This window comes from Felis catus, chromosome A3 (assembly GCF_018350175.1).
Source record: "Felis catus isolate Fca126 chromosome A3, F.catus_Fca126_mat1.0, whole genome shotgun sequence".
Classification (NCBI taxonomy): domain Eukaryota; kingdom Metazoa; phylum Chordata; class Mammalia; order Carnivora; family Felidae; genus Felis; species Felis catus.
In genome coordinates this window covers 93,298,268-93,321,109 of record NC_058370.1, presented here as the reverse complement: position 1 = coordinate 93,321,109, position 22,842 = coordinate 93,298,268, and the positions used below count along the sequence as shown (strand labels likewise).

General features: G+C 35.1%; 1 protein-coding gene across 1 annotated transcript in view; it reads left to right on the top strand.

The window, feature by feature from the left end:
* LRRTM4 (leucine rich repeat transmembrane neuronal 4) overlaps positions 1-22,842 on the top strand; it is a 924,534-nt gene that overhangs the window by 208,879 nt on the left and 692,813 nt on the right. Inside the window, exons 7-9 of the mRNA XM_006930227.5 lie at positions 14,513-14,792; positions 15,078-15,228; positions 17,062-18,608. Coding sequence (XP_006930289.2) covers positions 15,225-15,228; positions 17,062-18,608 — 1,551 coding nt within the window. The 5' untranslated portion in view covers positions 14,513-14,792; positions 15,078-15,224. The remainder of the gene's footprint in view (positions 1-14,512; positions 14,793-15,077; positions 15,229-17,061; positions 18,609-22,842) is intronic.

Here is a 22,842-nt window from a genome sequence, read left to right as displayed (position 1 = left end):
TCAAATTCCTCTATTAATTGCTAAATTGAGGTTTCTTTGGAGTTTTATTACTGCAATGGCCAATTATAAATGTGAGAATTTTCTATTGGGAAAAATGTTTTATATACAACTATATTTTCATAGGCAGTAATGTACAGTAAGTAGCAAATTGCATAAATCAGTCAAATATATTTGTGTGGTGGGGCACATGTTTGTATCTGTACAAATATATATATATAAAATCAATAACTCTAGTAGGGAAATATTTTCTGATGGGACATGCGTTTCAAGGTAATATCTAGATAGTTCTTATTTACATTCTAATTATGTGTTAATCATTAAACCCAGAGGGTGTAGGAATTGCAGTGATAAGCATCTAAGCTCCTGTTGCCTTGTTACTTATATTCCTGCTGAATGGAATGAAATCCACTCTATGCTGCAGAAGCATGTTCCTTTTTTCATTTGCTATTGTCACTCACTATTAACTTTATGCTGTCTACTTTAGATGAGAGTGACTCAGGGTCATTTGGGGACCTTGTAACAAAAACATCTCACTTCCTTAAATAAATGCAAAACCAACTCAAATGTGCTACTATTACATATAAGCTGAATGTTTAAGCTTTTTTTTTCTCCCCCACTTGGGCTCTATATAGCTACAAATAAGGAGAGTTTATATTGGGACCTGTTTAATAAAATATTTTTTTTTCAGTTGAAAGGCTTTTTTGTAACTGTTGTTGTTGTTTAGAAATTAAGGGCTAATTTATAAAGTCATGAATTGACCGTTGAAGACTTCAATCTAGGCAGGTAGCAGTTTAACATTTCCTCATCTAATTCACTAAAAAGTTATTTTCACACATTTTTATTTTATATATGAGATGGATGGAGGGGTTTTTAGTGGCTGGTATAATAGCCCCCAATAGATCTAATTTTGTTAACGGATTCTAAGGAAAAAAGATGACTAAATATTCTCTTGTATTTCCTTGATATTTATAACCTATAGTTTGTTTGCTGTAATTCAGTTAGTATGACTTAATCAGAGACTGGTTGCACCTAAAGCAATTTGATGCCTTCATTTAGAGACTACAGGAAAAAATGGTTAGGGAAATTGTGATATTACTGAGGTCATTTTGCTGGTTTGTTGTTGAGCTTGGACCATGACACAGGTGCTCTTTATGAGAGTACCAATGCAATAAGACATGTTTAACTAAAGGACTTGAGCAGGCCTGGTAATGTACTGGCAGTGATGATCAATTATATATATATATATAGGTTTTATATATATACATGTATATAGAGGTTTTATATATATAACCTATATAGAGGTTTTATATATATATGTGTATATATATACATATATGCATACACATATATATATGCATATATATGTGTGTGTGTATATATATATACACATATATATGTGTATATATATGTGTATATATATATACACATATATATATATATATATATATATAAAACCTATTCTCTCTTTTGAGAAAAAACTTGATAGTAAAAGATACAAAAATATATGCAGATAGGCTCAGCTGAATATTATTAAATCTGTCAGGGAAAACACTAAACATGCATTAATTAAATACAAATATATTGCTATACTTACCATATGTGGATACTGATATGGAGGTATATATATTTAATACTCAAAACCTTAGACATTATATACTATTATCCTGTTATTTTCATTTTATAGATAAAGAACTTAAGGACAGGTTAACGTAAATTTTTATATCCAGCTGAAGACAGATATTGTTTGCTTACTGATAGAGTGCATATTCAGTAGGTATTTCTTAAATGGAGCAACAGCTAATAGTGCTGCATTAGAATGTAAACCTATATTCTTTTTACTTCAATATTCATGTACTTTTTAATATACTGTCTTACTTTCATTTGAAAAGTATGTATCCATATGGCAGAAAGAGAAAGAATATTGACTGATGGTATTACTTGAGCATTAGTTGATACAGAATATCTGGTTGGGCTATTTCAATTAAAATTATTCTGTACTTCATAGAAGACCATACACAAATAGGCACTACCATATGCCAAGAAGGAATATAGCTAGTGAATAATTATAAAACTTTTCTTTATGGAAGGGCAAAGTCAATCAACAACAGCAGTGTGATGACAGTTACCAAGATATAATTGCTAGATATGTCAGGACAATATGCAGAAAATAGTAAACACAAATACTAAATCTATTTTTTTACCAGATAAACAGCCTGAATTCTAGCTATATTATACCAGAACTAAGCATTTTATAGGTCTTTATGTGTTTTGCTATCATCATTACTTAACCCTAAAAATATCTCTTCTATAAAATTTTGTGTTACCATCCCCTTCCTTCTAGAAGATAAACAAGATGTAAAAGGTAAAGAGATTTATCAGCATGGTTCAGACACAAAAAGAAGAGTAGGGTGTAAAATATCGATACTGATCAATCAGCCTACTGTAACAGATGCCTGATTAGATATGTTTATGTAGCCAGGGAAGACATTTAGTTTAAAATCATTTACAAACTATTCCAGACCATTTTATAATAAAGTCAGAAACTTGATTGATACCTGAAATTAATTTGGCATAATTTAGGGTAAAAAGCAACTCTTTTCTGGTATCATCTTCTTTTCTTCTGATTCATATGTATTGCAGAAAATGAATTATAACCATAAAGAAATTACTAGAAAGTTACATATTTATCAAGCCAGTTTTTTTCCTGTGTTTTTCAGTATGAGTATAGATTTTCTTTCATGGTTGTAATTAATAAAATGAATACTATTTTGCTTTCATCATAAACTTATTTTCATATTTTAGTGGTTGCAAATATTTTATAGATTAATGTGCCATGTTTCAGTAAAACAAAAAAAATCTAGTTTTTTTGAAGTTTATTGTGTGCCTTATTTTCTCCTTGTCTAATAACACAGCACTGCATATATTTTAATGTATATTCTTTTATTTTGAGACATTTTAGAATGGGTACACTAGGTTAAAGGCTAGGTACATTTGTGTGGATCTTGATACATACTGCTGAGTACATGACAAAATAATTATTCTAATTCACATTTCTGCTATAGATATAGGATTGAGAGCAAACATAAAAACATTTGCAATATTATTTAAAATGTAATATCTGAGGGGCGCCTGGGGGCTCAGTTGGTTGAGTGCCTGACTTCGGCTCAGGTCATGATCTCGCGATCTGTGAGTTCAAGCCCCATGTCAGGCTCTGTGCTGACAGCTCAGAACCTGGAGCCTGCTTTGGATTCTTTGTCTTCCTCTCTCTCTCGCTGCTCCTCCCCTACTCATGCTCTGTCTCTCTGTCAAAAATACATAAACATTTTTAAAAAAATTTAAAAAAGTTAAATGTAATATCTGATAATACAGTTAATATGTTGCTTAACTTTTATTTATTTTCCTAGTTAGTAATATGTCTTTTATATTTTTTTCCGGTCTGACTTCCTCAATTTCTGATAGCTTATTACTCTTATCATTATTATAAGCATTTTAAGATATCATGTGGAAACAATGCCTTGTTCTATTGCTTTCACTTTCTTTTTAAAATTTTCATTGAAGCAAAGTTTGCATTTTCATGTAAGACTTTGTTAATCCTTCTTTGTGCAATTTTTTATATCATCTCAAAATTTATGAAAATGACAGACATTGAAGACCAAAAATGATTATAAAAGATGGAACCAAGAGTTACCAGGATTTCCAGTTGATATTGCCATTGTTGGCCCTAACAGACAAAATGCTCATGTTATGTAAACCATATGATGTCATTGTACATGCATTTAGTTCTATTCATAGCTATATTATTAACATTTGTGATTTGTGATTGTGAAAAGGCTGTTAAGCTTATCTTAATTTTAGGTTCTATATCTGTTCATATCAGTGTTGTTTAAACTATATACACTGAGACATCAATTAAATATACAATCAGCATATTATTAAGTAAAATTCAATAATGTAAAAAAAATACCAGAGTAATATTGCTCTGAGTAAAATATTTTCGGTTTAGTAAAATATATTCTTTTCTATGTATGATAGTAAAAATAAAATATAAATGCATATATAAAACAAAAGTCCCTGAACTAAATTTCACATTTTGTTATTTTATCAAGTTCACTACATAATCTTCCTCAGCTGTGCCCAATTTCCACTTAAATTTGATTAATTAATTTCAGTTATTTTCAATTATTCTATATTTTGGTTTATAATTTGTAGGAGATACAGGAGAGAAACATCAAAGGAAAGACTTCAAAAGGGAAGGGCTGGAGAAGGTGCAAGGCCTTAGGACATGTTTACATAGCTGAACGCAGCTGGGTTCCTAAGGAACGCCTAGAGCCATTAACATTGTCCAGGGCTGGATCCTCATTCACACCTGACCCTTCCTAGTGATACAAAAACCAGTTAACTTGAAATTCAACCTTGAAAAGCTAAACCATTAGATTGTTTAACACACTTGCTTAGCTGACTTTATGCACATAGTCTTTAGCAATTATCCTAATGAAAAGAAGCTTCATTCTGGAGTCAGGGACCTCATTCTGACTCAAGTATGAGGACTTTCACTTAACTGCACTTTGTTTGTGGACTCATCTTTTGCGACTCTGGCCATACTCCCTGCAACAATAATTTTGATTTTATTCTTATTTACAACTCCATTTATTTGCTGGAATCCCCATCCTGTGATATATGTACTTCTTTAAAATAGTAACCAAAATTATCTTTAAGTCTAAGTCTTGTAACTCTAATATTGAATCATCTATAAGTCTGTTTGTATTATTTGTTTTTTTTCCCATTATTTATTCAAATAAGCCAAGCATTCACCTCTTCACATACTATTATCTTTTTTCCCTAATGTATTCTTCTCTCTTTGTCCTTCATATTCACCTACTTCACTCTTACTCATTCCTTTAGTCTCAAAAATTTGGTAATTTTTCCATTTCACAAATATATGAGAGCATTTTACTTGAAAGCCCATTAAAATATTATTTTTAAAGATTCCTTCCCTCATTCTCCAAAACAAATTATCTCCCATTCTTTTTCATAACAGCTTCTTTTTTATTTATTAAAATTTATCATAGGGGTGCCTGAGTGGCTCAGTCAGTTAGGTGTCCAACTTCAGCTCAGGTGGTGATCTCATGGTTTATAAGTTTGAGCCCCGCATTGGTCTCTGTGCTGACAGCTCAGAGCCTGGAGCCTGCTTTGGATTCTGCATCTTCCTCTCTCTCTCTTCCCTCCCCCACTTATACTCTTTTTCTCAAAATAAATAAACATTATAAAAATTTAAAAAAATTATCATAATTAGGGGGCACCTGGGTGGCTCAGTCAGTTAAGTGGGCTACTCTTGATTTCCATTCAGGTTATGATTTCATAGTTTGAGATGGAGCCCCTTGTGAGGCTCTGCACTGACAGCATTAGCCTGCTGACAGTTCTCTTTTCTCCTCTCTCTCTCTGCTCCTCCTCTGTTCATGCACACTCATGCACACATACGCTCTCTCTCAAAATAAACATTTCAAAAAATTTTTAATTTATCATAAACTGTAAGTCCTTTCTTTTCATTTTTATTGGTTTAATGCCCAATTTCCATTCACCCCAAACCCCATTTTGTTATCTTTACACTATCATTACTACTCATTAATATCCTATGTTATTAAAATTTTTTATTTTATAAAATGAGGCATGGAGTTCATTTGTATGTGTCTATATTTCAATACAACTTTTTCTGTGAATATATTAATATGAAATTACCTTAATATACACATTGGGATTAAATGTTTTGAGTATGGACATCGAGATTCCTAAATTCAGCTGAACATGTATTATAAAATGTTATTTAAATTTTCACAAGTTAAGTGACTAATTATCACTACTATCAGAATTGAGGCACTGTTAAATCATGATAAGTAAATTGGAAAGGGAGAAAAAGTCATTAATTTTGAAAAAGTGGATTCAAGTTTCTTCTTCATGTTGAATGAAATTCAATTAGGTACATAATTAAAATGTGTCTGATGAGTAAATTATTTTTAAGCACATGCACGCATGATGTGCTTTTCAGTGTGTGTGTGCACATATGCACGCGTATATGTGTAGGAGAAGCAGGCACAATGTAATTCTGCTTTTTTGCCATTTGAGCGTGAAGTTAGGAGGAAGATTGGAAATATTTGGTAAATCAGGGTATGAAGCACTTTACATATTGAGGATAAAGAAAACATAGGCAACATGACATCCTGATGGCAGGGTAGAGCAAGAGCAAAAGGTTACTGGGATGTCGTTATGTTTTATTATGTTGTTTTGTTTCTGTTTTTGTATTTTTAAATATTTTTTGTTTATGTTTGGTTTGCATATTTATTTGTATGGTGTATATTTTTAGTCCCAATATCCATCATTGCACCTTGTCCCTTTTATACTGCAAGATAAACAGTCCCCTGTAGTGTAGTAGTTTTAACAGGGTTTTAGAGTCCTGGGTTCTAGTTAGAAGCAGAAGAAATGGACCCTTTTTCTTTGACCCCCGTGACCTGGAAATAATACACATCAATTCTGCTCATAGTCCTTAGTGAGGATTAGTTACATGATCCCCACCTGGATTCAAGGTATACCCTGGCAGGGCAGCAGCCCCTTTTTGGTGATGGCATTATACTTTGGAAGAGATGCACACACCATTTTTCTCCCCCTTTTAGTACATGTTTTGGTTTGTTTTTGAGTCTTTTTTTAAGTAAGCTGTATATCCAACATGGGGCTTGAACTCTACCTACAGAGCCATTCAGCTGTTCCCAGTACATGTGTTTTAAGAAGCTATTCCCAGCTGCACCTGGGTGGCTCAGTCAGTTAAGCTTCTGACTTAAGTTCAGGTCATGATCTCATGATTTGTGAGTTTGAGACCCACATCAGGCTCTCTGCTGTCAGAGAAGAGCCTGCTTCAGATCTTCTGTCCCCCTCTCTCTCTGCCCCTCCTCTGCTCATTCTCTCTGTCTCTGTCTCTGTCTCTCTCTCTCTCTCTCTCTCTCTCTCACTCAAAAATAAATAAATACACTTAAAAATATGTCTAAAAAGAAGAAGAAGAAGCTATTCCCAGCACACCTAGTGGTAGAATACATGACCTTTATATAAACCACTCAGGAAATCCCAATCATCTAGTCACAGAAAATTATTAATAGGGGGGACAAAATCCACTAGAGTACTGGAGTTACTTCATGCAATGAAACATTTATTAGTTCTTGAATCTTACTGTACATGGAACTGGAGCTACTAGAGCTGTTTTGAAACGAAAATTACATTGGAAACAACACATTGGAAATCAGGTCTGAGAAGGACCAAAGAAACTGGTTATACTTTGAATTTCTGAGTCAACCTGTATCTGAGTACAGAATTTTGATTTACACAAACTAAAATAATTTTCCCTTTTATTTTCACTCAGTTTGAGTTGAGATTTCTTTCATTTTTAAAATTCTTAACTGATACAGGCTTTTAAGTTTTGAGGAGAACAAATAATACTTTAGAAAAGAAAAAAGTATTGAGGATATTGGAAGTGACATCGGTTATGTAATAATAATTGAATTAGAAAAAATTAATGTTTACTTATTTTTGAGAGAGAGAGAGAGAGAGAGAGAGAGAGAGAGAGAGAGAGAGAGAGACAGAGTATGAGCCAGGGAGGGTCAGAGAGAGAGGGAGACACAGAATCCAAAGCAGGCTCCAGGCTCTGAGCTGTCAACACAGAGCTCAACACGGGGCTTGGACTCATGAACAGTGAGATCATAACTTGAGCCCAAGTCGAACGCCCAACTGACTAAGCCACCCAGACGCCCTGAACTTTTGGTTTAGATATTGAAACCAGGTCATCAGTACCATTTATGTGTTTAAACTAGTTCACTTTTGGAACAATATAGATGTAGACTTGTAGGCATGGTGGTTTACTGGTAAATGTTTAATAATTGGCTCTCCAGGTATTATTCCAGCATGAATACTGTGTGATATTTTTGCTTACATTAATGAGTAAGACAAAAGTGAAACAGTATATACATATATTAGAATTTTCCTTGTTCATCAGTGACATGGTATATTTTGCCCCATCAGATCATAGTTTTCAAATATTACATATTTGAAATTATATACATTATAATTTATATTTATATAATAGCTATTTATAATTACATAAAACCTATTTATAATTAAATGGTTATAAACAGTATACTTTTAAGTTTAATCTGTTACTAATATTTTCTATATCACTTTCTTAAGTGTAGATACTCAACAAAATAATAAATCATGTTTTGAACTTCAGCTTTTGCTCATTTCCTTGGTGTGAAAACTCCTACCATGGTCAGTTCCATATTACTAAGGTGAGGTCGCTGAATGCTCTGTGTGTAGCAAAATGGTTTTGAGATAACAAAAATTCGTATTATATCCTTAGTTCATAAAGTCTCAGATCTGTAAATGCAGTATTAAATCTGCCATATTAATACTGTATGTTTTATATAAAGCTCACACATAAGCACTGTCCCCCTGTTCCAGTGTAGGACCAGTTGTGGGTGGAAACGTCTGCTACCTAGGAATTATAAAAAAAAGTATGGTCACTTTCTCTCATTCTCTGTTACCTCCTCTCACCCTTACTATTATTGTTTCAGACTGCCCCAGAAATCTTCTTGGTTGACTTAACAATTATCAAAAGGTTTTTTGATCTCTAGTCCTAGCAGATGTCAAAAGATATTTCTCTTTTTCATGTACACATTGCTAGATCCTTAAGCTCCATTGGACCAAATTTCCCTTGACAAGGATGACATATTTTTTTCTTCATCTATCTAGTACCTTCCAAACTTGATTGGTTTCTGTTTTTGTTGTTTGTTCGTTTGTTTGTTTGTTTTTTTTGGGCAGAGGGGCAGAGTTTGCAAACCCTTTCTGTTGGGGGTATCACCAGGTTTTAAAATGGCTTCACGCCGACACTTTCTCTGTCATATAGTCCTCTCCTGTGTGGAAAACACATGTGCATATTTTTTATCCAGACAAACTGAAAGTAAAAGCCAGTCCCAACACTGTTTTAATTCACTAGCTTATAGAAGAGCAGTTGGATACAAATCATGTCTCTGGCAAATGGAATAAGTTAAAGTTACCTGCTCAGATGGCTCAACCTTTTTATTCATATTTGTGGAGAAGACACATTATTTCATTTCCCTTAATTCCAGTTTCCCAAACAGCTTCTCTCTTGCTCTCTTTCTGAATAAGTTGCTCTCTTAAGTTTGCATTTCAAAGAGATGGTTTAGATAAGAACTTCCAGAGAAGACTGGGTAGAATATTTACATCTCAAAGGCATAGAGAAAGAATGCCTGTTCCTCCAAGTAGCACTTTTGTTCCCTAAGGCCAGAATTTTTCAATATAAGCCTTCATTTTGAGATAAATAGTGGAGGGTTTGGGATTAGTTAAAATGGTAGGTGAACTATGAATTGTTTCTAGAGCTGTTTCTGGTTTTATAAACATTTGTAAGATAAGAGCAGTTGCTTTTAATTGTTCAAAGAATTGGCTTGCAGCCCCAATGATATCAAGAGGTTGAACTACCCATTCAATTAAATTATCCTCAGTTTGCTTCTTTATATCAGGGAGAAGATCTTCACCTAAAACAAATAAAATATTCCTGTATTCTAGATTAGAGCTTTGTCTTTCACTTGTTTCTCATTCCCTCTGAGTCCATTTAGCTTAGAGGAGGAGGCCTAAAAATGTTATCAGGCTCTGAATATCAGCTTTCAATTTGAACAACTTCTAACCACTGAGATGCTTAAAATATCATTTGAAATATCTTGCCAGAAAAAAAAAAAATCATCATTTTTGGCCAGGACTAGTTTCAGCCATTTACAAACAGTAAATGTTCCTGGAAGTATGAACCACTGACCTGTAAAACCAAGAGGCATCCCCAAAGAGGGTGGAGAAGATATTACCCTCCCAAGATCCAAAGCCACCCCCAAAGATAACCAGAAGAAAGAGACATTTTTTTTTTTCTGTTTAAGGGAATAATGTAGCAGTTTATCACAAAATCTCTCATGGTTCTGTTAACGCTATGAAGGGTTCTTATGCGGACCCTCCTTCCAGAGTATATACCGAGGTATCTGTAAGGCCACTAATTTGGTAGACTTTTGTTTATGTTCCTGCTGTCTCTTAATAGTGGAAAGACAATTCAGACAGAGGATTAGTAGACTGAGTACTCAGATAATGAAAGGCAGGGGGGTGGGGGGTAGATAGGAGGCAATAGGAGTTACCTCTGTTTGATGATCTTGTTTTTTGTTTTAATATATTTTTAATTTGGCATTAGGCTTTTTAGCAAATATGTCAATGAAGCTATTTTGGAATTTTGAAACTTTTTGGAGACTTATGCATACCAATTAAAATTGATACCCCATTGTATTTATTTGTTTTGGGAACTCTTGCTTTCAAATGCACTTCTAAAATGAACAATCTTGTCTAATTGGAATGTTCCCTATTGGGGTTTGGCACCAATGCCCAAGAAAGAGTTTGTGACATGTCTTTGTTGCAAAAAGGTGGTTTTATTAAAGCACGGGGACAGGAACAGTGTCCAGAACAAGCTGCCCAGAGATTGTGAGGAGTAATTGATTATATACTTGGGAATTGGGGGAGGTAAAGGCAAGGGGAAGTTTAGAGGATTTTCCATATGCTAAAGAAGACTCTCAGGATCCTGGAAACCTAACTATTGTCAAGCTAAGGTTGTTTTTCACTCTTGTAAAGCATTCATATTAAGATGGGAGTTCCTAGAGGAATGCTGTACTCTGCGTGCCTCAAATACTTGTCAATGGGCTGCAGGTTATAAGGAAATTTAATTTTGTCATTTCTTTCTGCCTTTGTTTCCCACATCATTCCCCATAATGGCCGCTGTAATTCTAGATGCCTTTAGTAAAATTGTTCCATTTTTGTAGGTATGTACAGCTTCTGAGACCCACATTACTTAGCCATAAAATAAGCAGGTGTGCCAGAAGGTGGCACTCTCAAATCTTTGGAATGTAAGGATCCTATTTCTTTTAGGTACGCCTTTGGTGTCCCAGAGCAAAATTAATAATACCTAACAGGGATGTGTCACTGGCTTGAGGATTATGTGCATTTTACAGTGTTCCTCATTACCTGGAAATTTTCTTGAGGTTGCATGTGACGTAGTGTCAGTCTAACCCATTCCGTAGCCACCTAATCCTAACATGAAAGTCTTAGAAGTAGGTGGCAAGTGCTTTAACAGCTTTTAAGTGTTCCACCCATGCCATCCACCAATTTTGTAGCTTTGGCTTCCACAATTCCCATTAGCAATGGCCTGTACCTTATGTGCCTATTAACAGAAATCAACAGTAGCCTGGACAAGAGATGGCATTTTGTGCCCCGCTAACAGTTTCCAATGTGGAACTGAGTACTGAGGAGAGGACCCAACAAATGGGGACTGCAAACTGGGATTCCAATCAAATGAAAAACTGCAGAATGAAGCACCAGGAGTTCCCAATATGGCGTCTGGGGACTGAACCAAAGTCTAGGGGCTGAGGTTCTGGTAGAACTGTTACCTTAAGCTGACCTGCCCTGGACTAGAAAGACAATTATGATTATTATAATTATGATTATTTATTTTAGAGAGAGAGAGAGAGAAAGAGGGACAGAAGGAGTGGGCGGGGGGGGGGGTTATCCTGAGCAGGCTCCACGCTCAATCCCTCAATACCTCAATCTCCTCAATCCCATAACCCTGGGAGCATGATCTGAGCCAGAATCAAAAGTCAGATGCTCAACTGCCTGAGCGACCTAGGTGTCCCTAGAAAGCTGATTAGACCAAGAGTTCAATGCAAAGAGAGGAGAACTCAGAACTCAGAGGAACTTACCTGTGGCCCTAAGAAATGGCAAGAAAGACAAATAATTCAAAGGATTCATGAGTAATTGTGCCTGTGTTTCTTGTTGTCCCCTCAAATACACACATTTCCTTTGAATTCCATCACTGCCACCAAAACAGTTAAACCAAAATTCAACTCCATCATTTCTAAAGATCTTATTGCCTTTATTCGGTGACTCATGAATTGGGGAGCGTTCCATCTAGCAGATAGAAAGGGGCTCTAAGAAGCCATAAAAATGAGACACTGTTATAGACCAAAGGGAATAGGACAAAGATATTATATTAGAAAAAGGCAGGTTGGTTGTGACAAGGTCACTTTCCTTCAGGGAATAAAGGGAACTATCAGATGACCTTACTAGTGTTGACCAGGTGATTCCTTATTGACTGGTTTAAGATTCTGTTTTCCTGGAGTGGCCAAACTGTAATCAAGTTAAATCCTGGTTTGTCAATATGAGGCTTAACATAAGTAACCCCATTTGGTGCCTTTGTCTTATTTTTAACACACTACAATTAAGCTAAGGTGTAGGTATACCACCCTCATTTCCTTCGGTGAAGGTGTGTGTGTGTGTGTGTGTGTGTGTGTACATGTAAGTAATACCAGGACAACTCATTCCAAAGAAGTCCTTCTCACAACATCTTTTGTCCCTCTTAACTCTCTTGGCCCTTTTGTGCCCTCACAGTGTGTTCAAGAATCACAGTGTATAATTGACTTTTGACAAAATTCTTTGTAAAATCTGCATGTGATTTAGTGTCTGCTTTGGAATTTGGCATCTATTAGATCTTAGTACTTCAAACAAAGCTTGCTTTTTAGTTGGTTATTACACCATCAATGTGGGTAACACCATTAGATTTTTCCAATCCACTATCTAAAGCTGCTCTTTCTTATATCTTATATTCAAACAAAGGAAAATGTACACATATGTGCACAAGCATATGTATATGTGCATATATGTTATATGTACCACGTAGTCATCATATTTAAAAGAAACAGAAAATACAAATAGACAAAAAAAACCCATAAAAGATGAAATGAAATACATACAAAATTCATCTCCCAGGAAAATCTACTCTGTACAGTTTATTTTGCCTCCATGTACAACTAAAAATATGTACAAAAGTAGACTCCCTAATCATCCTTTTTCCTGTGTTCTCTGCCTCTACTCACCTTGCTTTATACATTGTGGTCATCATTCCCTGTCAACAAATACAAGTAATTTTATTTTAATTTTAAGGGCAGCATGTGTTCTAATCATGAATGTATTAATTTTTCTTAACATGACCCTCTATTATTGAATATTTGGGTAGGATGTTTGTTTCTATGTAAACTATACTAGGAACAAATTATATGTGTATCATTTATGTTTATTTCCTTAGAAAGGTATACCTTTTTCATTAACCAAATAAAATTCCCTCTTTGGGTGTTCATTTGCATTTCAATAGGTATTAAGCCTTAAGCCAAAAGTATACATTTCTAAAATAGAAATTCAAGTATCAGTTAATGAGAAAGGGATATATTTGGGGGGACATATTATCTCTTTCTGTTCCTTGAAAAATCTTAGTAATTAGATAAATTGCCTGTTACTGCCTACACATAAATCTGAGTCAAATTATTTATGTTATTTATATGATAAGCCCTCCTTATTAATATTTTGGCAGTTTGGTTAGTAATCTCATCTAGCAGTCTCTCTCCATGTTACATTAGTTCATTCTTTTGGATTGTTCCAAAAATCTTCTGCCAGAGGATTATGAAATAAACAAGTAAAGAGGAGAAACAAAATGGAAGGTGATGCATCATTATTTTTTTTTCTCAAAGTCCAATGCAAGTTGATGGAAAGCATAGGCTTTTAAAAATATATATTGCAGGTGTTTCATCATTTCGTCTTTCCTAATTGTGAGGATACTTGGCAAATTTTAGAGAAATACAACAGTGATACAGAACTCACATGCTTTTTTTTTTCTTCTGGAATTGTACATTATAAGTAACTTGCACAAAAAATACATTATGAATGTAGACAACTTTAAAATATGGTGACTGCACAAGGATGTCAATTATACTCTGGAATAAAACTCTTATCTAAGTAACATTTAGTTTCTCTTAGTTACCTGCACATTTGTTAATATAGTGTTAAAGGTAACTACTTTAAGACTAAGAACGTACACTTCAAGAAAGTAATGATCCAGACTGTTTAATAAGATGTGCAAAATTGCGTAGCGTATTTAATGTTCAAAAGTTGGGAATTTAAAAATTAGATCTAAAAATTTTAAGTAACTATCTTTAAAAGTGATCTCATATTTTTCCCTTAAGATTGCTTCTCTCTGTGACTTGCTTAAAAAATATAAATAAATAAACTGACAGCAATAACAACAACAAAAAAGCTCAAATGATTTCTGCTGAAAAAAGATAATACATCTGTGATCTGTGCAAAGAAAAAAAAAGGCCCAGGGAACTTTTAAAAACTGCTAATTGGGTAATATTTAGCCAGTATTTTACTTATTATTTAATATCACTGAATGGAATCCTTGGCATAACCCTTTCATAATATATATATTATTGGAGAGAAAAAAAAAGTGATCCTGTGCCTTTAATTTCCCTTTCTGAGAGAGGGAAGGCTGCACACCACTGACAGGCTCACTTGTTCCCGTCTTTAATGTGCAATCTGTTTTCTCCAGCGGAGGGCACTCAGTGTATCACAAACTCAAGCATTAGCACCAACAAGCTCTGAGCATCATCAGTCTCTGGAAAGCCTTCTGAATTAGACAAGGGCTGCCTCTCAGCACAGCTACAAAACACTTTAAACCTGACCAGCTAAATGGATAAACCTAGCCTGCATAGCTTTTAAACTGGGGTCTCATACAGCACAGGAGGCCTACTTGCTTCAAGAACTGAAAATCCAGAGGATGAATTGCTTTATCTGGGAATGGCAAAAGCCAGCACAATAAGGAATGCCAGGTATTCTGAAGATTTTCTTTTTTTTTTTCCTTTTTTTTTTTTCACCTCTCTTTTTACAGAGAAGTTGGTTACCTTCGAAATGGGCTGTAGCTTTTTTGCACAGATTGCCAATTACTGCTGATGGGTCTCTGGTGAATTACACAATGGTCCTCAGAGCTTAGAGGCCCTCCCCCTCCCCCCCCCCCACGGGCTTCCTTTTCCCTGCCCCCCCCCCAATCCCACCCCATGCTGATTTTTTTTTTTCATATATGTATATATATTTTTTGCCTGTCCTCTCCGGGGAAGTTTGTATGGGGCTACTAGCTCACATGCGGGATCAGAATGGTGTGAATGACAGCCGCACTGTGTCATGAAGGTGGTGGTGGTTTCAGCACGAGAGACCAAATAAGAAGAAAGCTGAGAGAGGGGGGAACCGTTTTTGGATGACAAAGGATGGGTAAGTGAACTTTTGTTGTTTCCTTCTTAGCAAAGCTGATCCTCTTGGCTTCCTATTCTCAGTTGTGGCATTAGCTGATAAAAGACGGGGAAACAGGCAAAAAGCAGCAGCCTCTGAGTTTGCCAGTTGACTCAGTATAGTTGCTATTATATTTTTAGATCATTTTCCTTTTAGTAGTTTTTTCTTTTTAAATCTGTAAATGCATAACACGGACTCAAACAGACTCTAGAGAAATATCTTTAAGACTGTCTCTTCTGTATGCGTTTCTACAGCTTGGGAATTGAGCCTGAGATAAATATTGTGTTTGCTTCTATTTCTTGATAATATTAACCACGCTTGTATTTCTGGTCGCGGTCAGGAAGAATGTTAACACTTTACTGTGTGTGTGTAGGGGTGGGGTCGTTACTTTATCAGAGGTCGCTCAAGGGTTTGTTTTATCTTTGAAGCTGTATCCTAAACACAGCTTCCAAATTTCCAGCAGTCATTTGCCAGTCTTATTTTTTCAAGTGTGACTGGCTTTTTTCCCCCCTTTCCCCTGTCTGGAAGAGCTGGAATGTATTTCAATGAGATTGTAACTGGCAAAAGGACAGAGAGCAAGATCGGGTTTCAAATTAAAAAACAAAACAAAACAAAACAAAAACCTGGTTGAGTGAAGGAAGGAGAGCTTTTTAATTAGAGGTTTGGCTGATTGCCTCTTGCTTAAAATATGAATATTTAAGATAAATAAAGAAACTGCAGCACACAGGGTTCCCCCCCCTTACCGCTAAGAAATAATAAATCTACTGTTGACAGAGGAAAGAAGTCCCTTAACATGCTATGACTTGGAAATGCAGCACAAGTGCCAATACATTGCAACTTTGCAGGTTTTTGGAAGTTAATGGAGGTAGGGGAGGAAAAAAAAAGTCTGAGAAATTTGAGCAGGTCGGTTTGGAAATGGGGGGTAGTAGTCTATTGCTTCTCTTCTTGTTTTTTCCCCAAATTTGCAAAAGCAACTATGTTAAAAATAACAGCAAAACTAATACTACACAAAATTATTTTTCATTTTGTGCAAATATTTAATAAGAATTTGACAATCTTAACTTTGACATGTTCTGTGTTATCAGTAGTTAGGGCTCTGGGCTGATGTATCTATTGCTGGGCAAGAGAGCCACGGTAGGCAGGTCCTCCTGAATGCTGAGAGCATATATGCTTATTAACACGTTGAGAGTACCTCACGCTGTTAGTAGTCTTCATACCATGCTTCACTGGTTGCCCATACTAGTCCCAATGCCAGTTGTTCAGAGCTCATGTATTGTTATTCCATTATGCAGTAAGGATACAGTTTCAGGCAGGGCAAACTTGGGTTACCTTGACAGCTTACTGAACCTCTTTTGTCAAATCAAAGTCTGTTTGCTCAACTAGGAAAGATGTCCAAGTACAGGGTTTTCTAAGTCACAGTTTTGCCATTACCGGAAGACTCGGTACTCTTCATTTTGGTGCTGATGTTCAACAGAATGACTACCCAAATATTATTGTTATTAAAATGTTGGCGTTAAGTGATAAGACAGGCTGTGTGCTTTTCAGTGTTGATGACTGTATGAACTCCTGAAACTCAGGAAAGATTTTCTTAGTTCCACGGCACTGTGGTGATTTGAAAATCAAGGAAGAAAGAAGGAAACCTGAATAGCAAACATGCAACACTGAAGAAAATAAGACTTCAGATGTTGAATACATTGTTCTTAAATCAACTGTCCCATGACTGCACTAGATGGAATGCCCCTGATATCGGTAAGCTGGCGGTGATTTATATTAATAGCTTTACAATGTGCATTTGTCTTCTTTTTAATATTGTAGGTTTCCATTTAATTACGCAGCTGAGAGGCATGCGTGTGGTGCTAGTGCTACTTCCTACACTGCTGCTTGTTATGCTCACGGGGGCTCAGAGAGCTTGCCCAAAGAACTGCAGATGTGATGGCAAAATTGTATACTGTGAGTCTCATGCTTTCGCAGATATCCCTGAGAACATTTCTGGAGGGTCACAAGGCTTATCATTAAGGTTCAACAGCATTCAGAAACTCAAATCCAATCAGTTTGCTGGCCTTAACCAGCTTATATGGCTTTATCTTGACCATAATTACATTAGCTCAGTGGATGAAGATGCCTTTCAAGGGATCCGTAGACTGAAAGAATTAATTCTAAGCTCCAACAAAATTACCTATCTGCACAATAAAACATTTCACCCAGTTCCCAATCTCCGCAATCTGGATCTCTCCTACAATAAACTTCAGACATTGCAATCGGAACAATTTAAAGGTCTTCGGAAACTCATCATTTTGCACTTGAGATCTAACTCATTAAAGACTGTGCCGATAAGAGTGTTTCAAGACTGTCGAAATCTTGACTTTCTGGATTTGGGTTATAATCGTCTTCGAAGCTTGTCCCGAAATGCTTTTGCTGGCCTCTTGAAGTTGAAGGAGCTCCACCTGGAGCACAATCAGTTTTCCAAGATCAATTTTGCTCATTTTCCACGTCTCTTCAATCTCCGCTCAATTTACTTACAGTGGAACAGGATTCGTTCCATTAGCCAAGGCTTGACATGGACTTGGAGTTCCTTACACAACTTGGATTTATCAGGGAATGACATCCAAGGAATTGAGCCGGGCACATTTAAATGTCTACCCAATTTGCAAAAATTGAATTTGGATTCCAACAAGCTTACCAACATCTCACAGGAAACTGTCAATGCGTGGATATCATTAATATCCATCACTTTGTCTGGAAATATGTGGGAATGCAGTCGGAGCATTTGTCCTCTATTTTATTGGCTTAAGAATTTCAAAGGAAATAAGGAAAGCACCATGATATGTGCAGGACCTAAGCATATCCAGGGGGAGAAGGTTAGTGATGCAGTGGAAACCTATAATATCTGCTCTGAAGTTCAGGTGGTCAACACAGAAAAATCACACCTGGTACCCCAAACGCCCCAGAAGCCTCTGATTATCCCTAAACCTACATTTTCCAAATCTGACCCCACCCAGCCCACCCTTGAAACACCAAGCCCTTCCCCAGGGTTTCAGATTCCTGGCACAGAGCAAGAGTATGAGCATGTTTCCTTTCACAAAATTATTGCAGGGAGTGTGGCTCTGTTTCTCTCAGTGGCCATGATCCTCTTGGTAATCTATGTGTCTTGGAAACGCTACCCAGCCAGCATGAAACAACTTCAGCAACATTCTCTTATGAAGCGGCGGCGGAAAAAGACCAGAGAGTCTGAAAGACAAATGAATTCCCCTTTACAGGAGTATTATGTGGACTACAAGCCTACAAACTCTGAGACCATGGATATATCCGTTAATGGATCTGGGCCCTGCACATATACCATCTCTGGCTCCAGGGAATGCGAGGTATGAACCATGATCCTCCTAAAAGCATTTCTGCTGCGGGGAAGGAGAGGTAAATGTTTGAAGCCCTAGAGGTGTCTCTAATCACTAGAAAGATTAATGACCCTTTTGCTTTTGGGTTTTTGCTCAGTGTGAAAGGTTACTTAATTAAATTACAACCACCAGGAAATTGACTGTTTTCTTTATTTTTTTTTTAAATGGTTGAAACTTGAAGGAAGTTCATTCAAGGATGAGATTAAGTTGGAATAAAGCACTATGTTAAAACATCTGTTTTTTTTTTTTTTTAACAGTTTGTATACAGAGGTTGGACTTACAAACACACATACACACAAAACTTTTTCATTCTAAAATTAACGTCTGGTTCTTGTTGTTTGACTTCTGTAATGGAGTAAAGAAGGAGAGACCAGCTTAATTTAAAAACAAAGTGATTTTACCAAAATTCCAGGAGGTAATGAAGATTTAAACCAAAGAGCAATTTACCCAAGGGTTGATTTTGTTGTAAATTTTTAGTTATAATTAAAGCATGCAACAGGGATCTCACAGGGATAACTTTCCGTGTTATTTGCCATTTAGTTATTATACCAGCATAGAGAATGTCAGAGGCCTACTGTGTAATTGTATTAGGCTTTTAAAGATGTTTTTCTTTCTTCTTTCCTTCCTTCCTGCCTTCCTTTTTTTTTTTTTTTTTTTTTTTTTTTTTTTTAATTACTGGACATAGATCACTTTTCATAGGTTTTCTTAAGTGCTGGCTATTTGTATGTAATCAGAATGAAACTTAAGTTCCATGTTTTGGCTATGTCCCTGGTAACTAAAATCAGGTCCTGATATTGTGGATGATTTAGCAATAATATAATGACAGGCATAACAGGGACTGTTTGTCAATGTTGCTGTCATCCCCAACAAAAATCATGTATATTCTTGTGAAACTTATCCAAAACTAAGTGATGCAAATATTTACAAATAAAAAGAGAGAGATTTGAGTTCTGGGTATTTTCCCTTATTGTAACATAGCTTCAAATGAAGGCATTCCATGTTACCTTATTTTCATTTTCATGAGATTGAAGTTTGGATCTAGTTTCTGATTATTTAATTTTAAACATTACTTACAGTAACTTGCTTATGCATAGAAAATAGTCACAGATTTCCAACTTGTTGATAAGTAGTACTGGATGCAAATTATTCTTTGCTTGGTAAAGTTGATCAAAAAGTACAAAGATCATGACTGCCAAGGCCTTGTTGCTGGAATAGAGTAGCAAAGAGAGAAAGTAAGTTCTGGCACAATGTTGTCTTAATATCTAATTTTAGATGATTTGTTGTTCAAAGGAAAGTTTTAATGAGTATTTAATGAGTATTTTCCCCTTTTTATTACTAGTTATAACAGTTGAAACAAATAGTTTGCTCTATGATAATATATACCCAAAGTTTCCATAGTTCTAAAGGCAGATGCTGAGGGAAACGTTTTCAGACAAAGCACTGAGTTTGAAATATTCTCCAACTGAGTAGAATTTGGAATACTGAACTATTTTTCACAGAGTTCATTTTCTCCTTTTTGTGTATGATTGAAAATAAGAATAGTAATCCCAGTAAAACATCCCTGAAAGAAACCTGCCTAAACAATTAACCTTAAAAATTAAGGAGAATAAGATATTTTATATGAGTCCTAACAAGACTTGATGATTTTAATGCAGGCTGACATTTATACAATGTACATGAATATTAGTAAAACAAGTTCATCCTGTTTTATTCTAGATTCTCTTTGTATTTTGAGATCCTCTTAAAGCATAGTAGTACAAAAGAGAAAGGAGAATCCAAGTCCATTCATTCATTTTCTCTGGACTTTTGTAGTAGAGAGGTGATTTTTATTTATTATAATCACCAAGAAAGAAGAAAGATTCTTAAAGAATTAGGACTTGAGTATAGTGATTTCTAAAGCTTTTCCTGAGTTCTTAAATTCCAGAGATTATTCTTTTAAAGACCCTTGACTTTACCATGATTAGAACGAAATAAAAACATGTTTTATTCCATAAAAACATGAGTGTTTCAAATCACATTTTGATACTATGTGTATTAGGTAGAAGGGAGTTTATGGTCATGAAATTGCAGTGGCACTGTTGGAGTTGAATGTGGTGTTAAGACATATTAAATAATGAAGTACATAATTAAGTGTTGTAATGAAGAAAGTTGAAGTGGCAACTCTGCTGAAGTAGATCAAACTCTCCGTGCCCTAAAACATGGGAAATGGTAGGTTATACATTTAAGACCATTAACTCACAGGGTCTAATGAAGCTGCATTTGAGTGAATATTAACCTGTTTTCCAACACAAACACATACAAACATTTCAGCCACCACTCCCCCCTTTTGACAGGATAGTCAGTCTACTACAGTTGTAGAAATGAGTTATAAAAAATGAGAACAGTTATAAGAAATGAGAAATAGCAAATTCTTAGAAAGTGTGGTGAGAACCATAATTTCCCCTTATGTCTTTGTCACTATGGAGTAAAATTTCTCCTGTTGAGAAAATTTCTCTACAGAATGAAGCCAAGAGAGAGGAGTGATTTGTCCAATTCTTTTAGGACTATAGAGGTGTGCCGAGTTATAGTCTGCTGTTGCTTTTATAAACCTCACATATCAATAGCTTAGAAAAATAAAGAATCAATATATTTACAATACAATTTTGTGAGGTAGTCTTTTTTTTAATTCAGAACACCAAACTGTACCCAATAAAGCCATAAATACTTAACTAGAAAACTTTCGCACTAAGTGCCTTGAAAACAAACTGCATTAAATTGAAACTTCCACTTATACAACTGTTATATTTAGTTGTTGTGATCTAAATATAGTTCAAATATCCGTTTTGTCTTTTTTCTTTTAAGAAGAAAATAAAAATATTAAGATCTCTGATTAGAATGGTGTCTCTGAGTTAACATACAAATATAAAATATAGCATGCAGTTCAATAAGTGAATAACTTTGGCTCTATTCTTTATAAGTTTTAATTTTTGAAAAGTCCACGTGCACATTCTAGCTTAATACATTGAAGAAGGATATTATAATACCTTAGGCAGTAAAACTCTCTTATATCTATAAAAGAAGAATAGAGTAGATAGTAGTGAATAATTAATATGATATATGGCACAATTCTAATAGATACATACATCTCAATCATCATACTTTGAGTGGAGCAGTGTGCTTGGTTGAACGGAATCATTTAATTTGTCTCTCCTCAATATGTGCTCTGAAAGGAGTACTTCAAGCCAGAAGGATACAGCTTTGCCTGAAGCTTAGTAAGGTGTTATTAAAAGAGAAAATTGCAAATAGGTACTTTTGAAAATAGTTTGTAGTGCTTTGCATAGCTTTATCTCATTAAAAATATTACAAGAATTATGAAGGTACTTTATTTTGCATACCAAAATTTTACTTGATAATTATACAGAACAATTTTGAACACCTGTTTTTTCTAGGATATGCTGTATTAACTGAAATTAGCAAGGACCTTTATAAAACTACTGTGAGTATGGGAGAAGAGAGAACACTTCAAGTTTGTCTTGTGAATTAAAAAAAAATGAAATTGGTAAAATCTTAACATGAATGAATAAATGAAAGCAGTCTCTAAAGAAATTCTCCATTCCAAGTATTTTAAAAGTTAACTAATTGAAATATAAAGTTTAATGATCCCATAATGCTAAGAGTGCTGCCATTAGGAAAATGAGACTATAGGTGACACTAGATATGTATTTTCCAGATATTTGATATTTTAGTTATAACTCTTCAAAATCAAGTAAAATATAATGGTTGCAATTGGGCTTACTTTATTTCTTTCACTGCTATGCAGTGGGTGGTATAGACCATTTCTAACAGTTTATATTTATTGAATATATTATGTCAGGTCCAAACTATTGATTTAGGAGGGATTATTAACTTCTTTCTACACTTTAGATATTGACATTTTAAAGATACTAAGTAAATTTATGAGAACTAAAAAGCATAATATATTCAAAGAGGATTTCTAAGTGATGGAGGTCCAATATCCTTGAGTTTAATTTACACCTTACCAGTACAAAACTGTAGAAAATAAACTTCATTTGGGGGCTGACTCCCACTGTGCTATGTCAGAATGTTATAATTGAAACTTTACTTTGTAAAGCCACTTAAATTATATCTATGTGTGTATGTGTGTGTGTGTATGTGTTTGTATATATGCATGTGTATGTGTTCATGTACAGAGAGACAGAATATA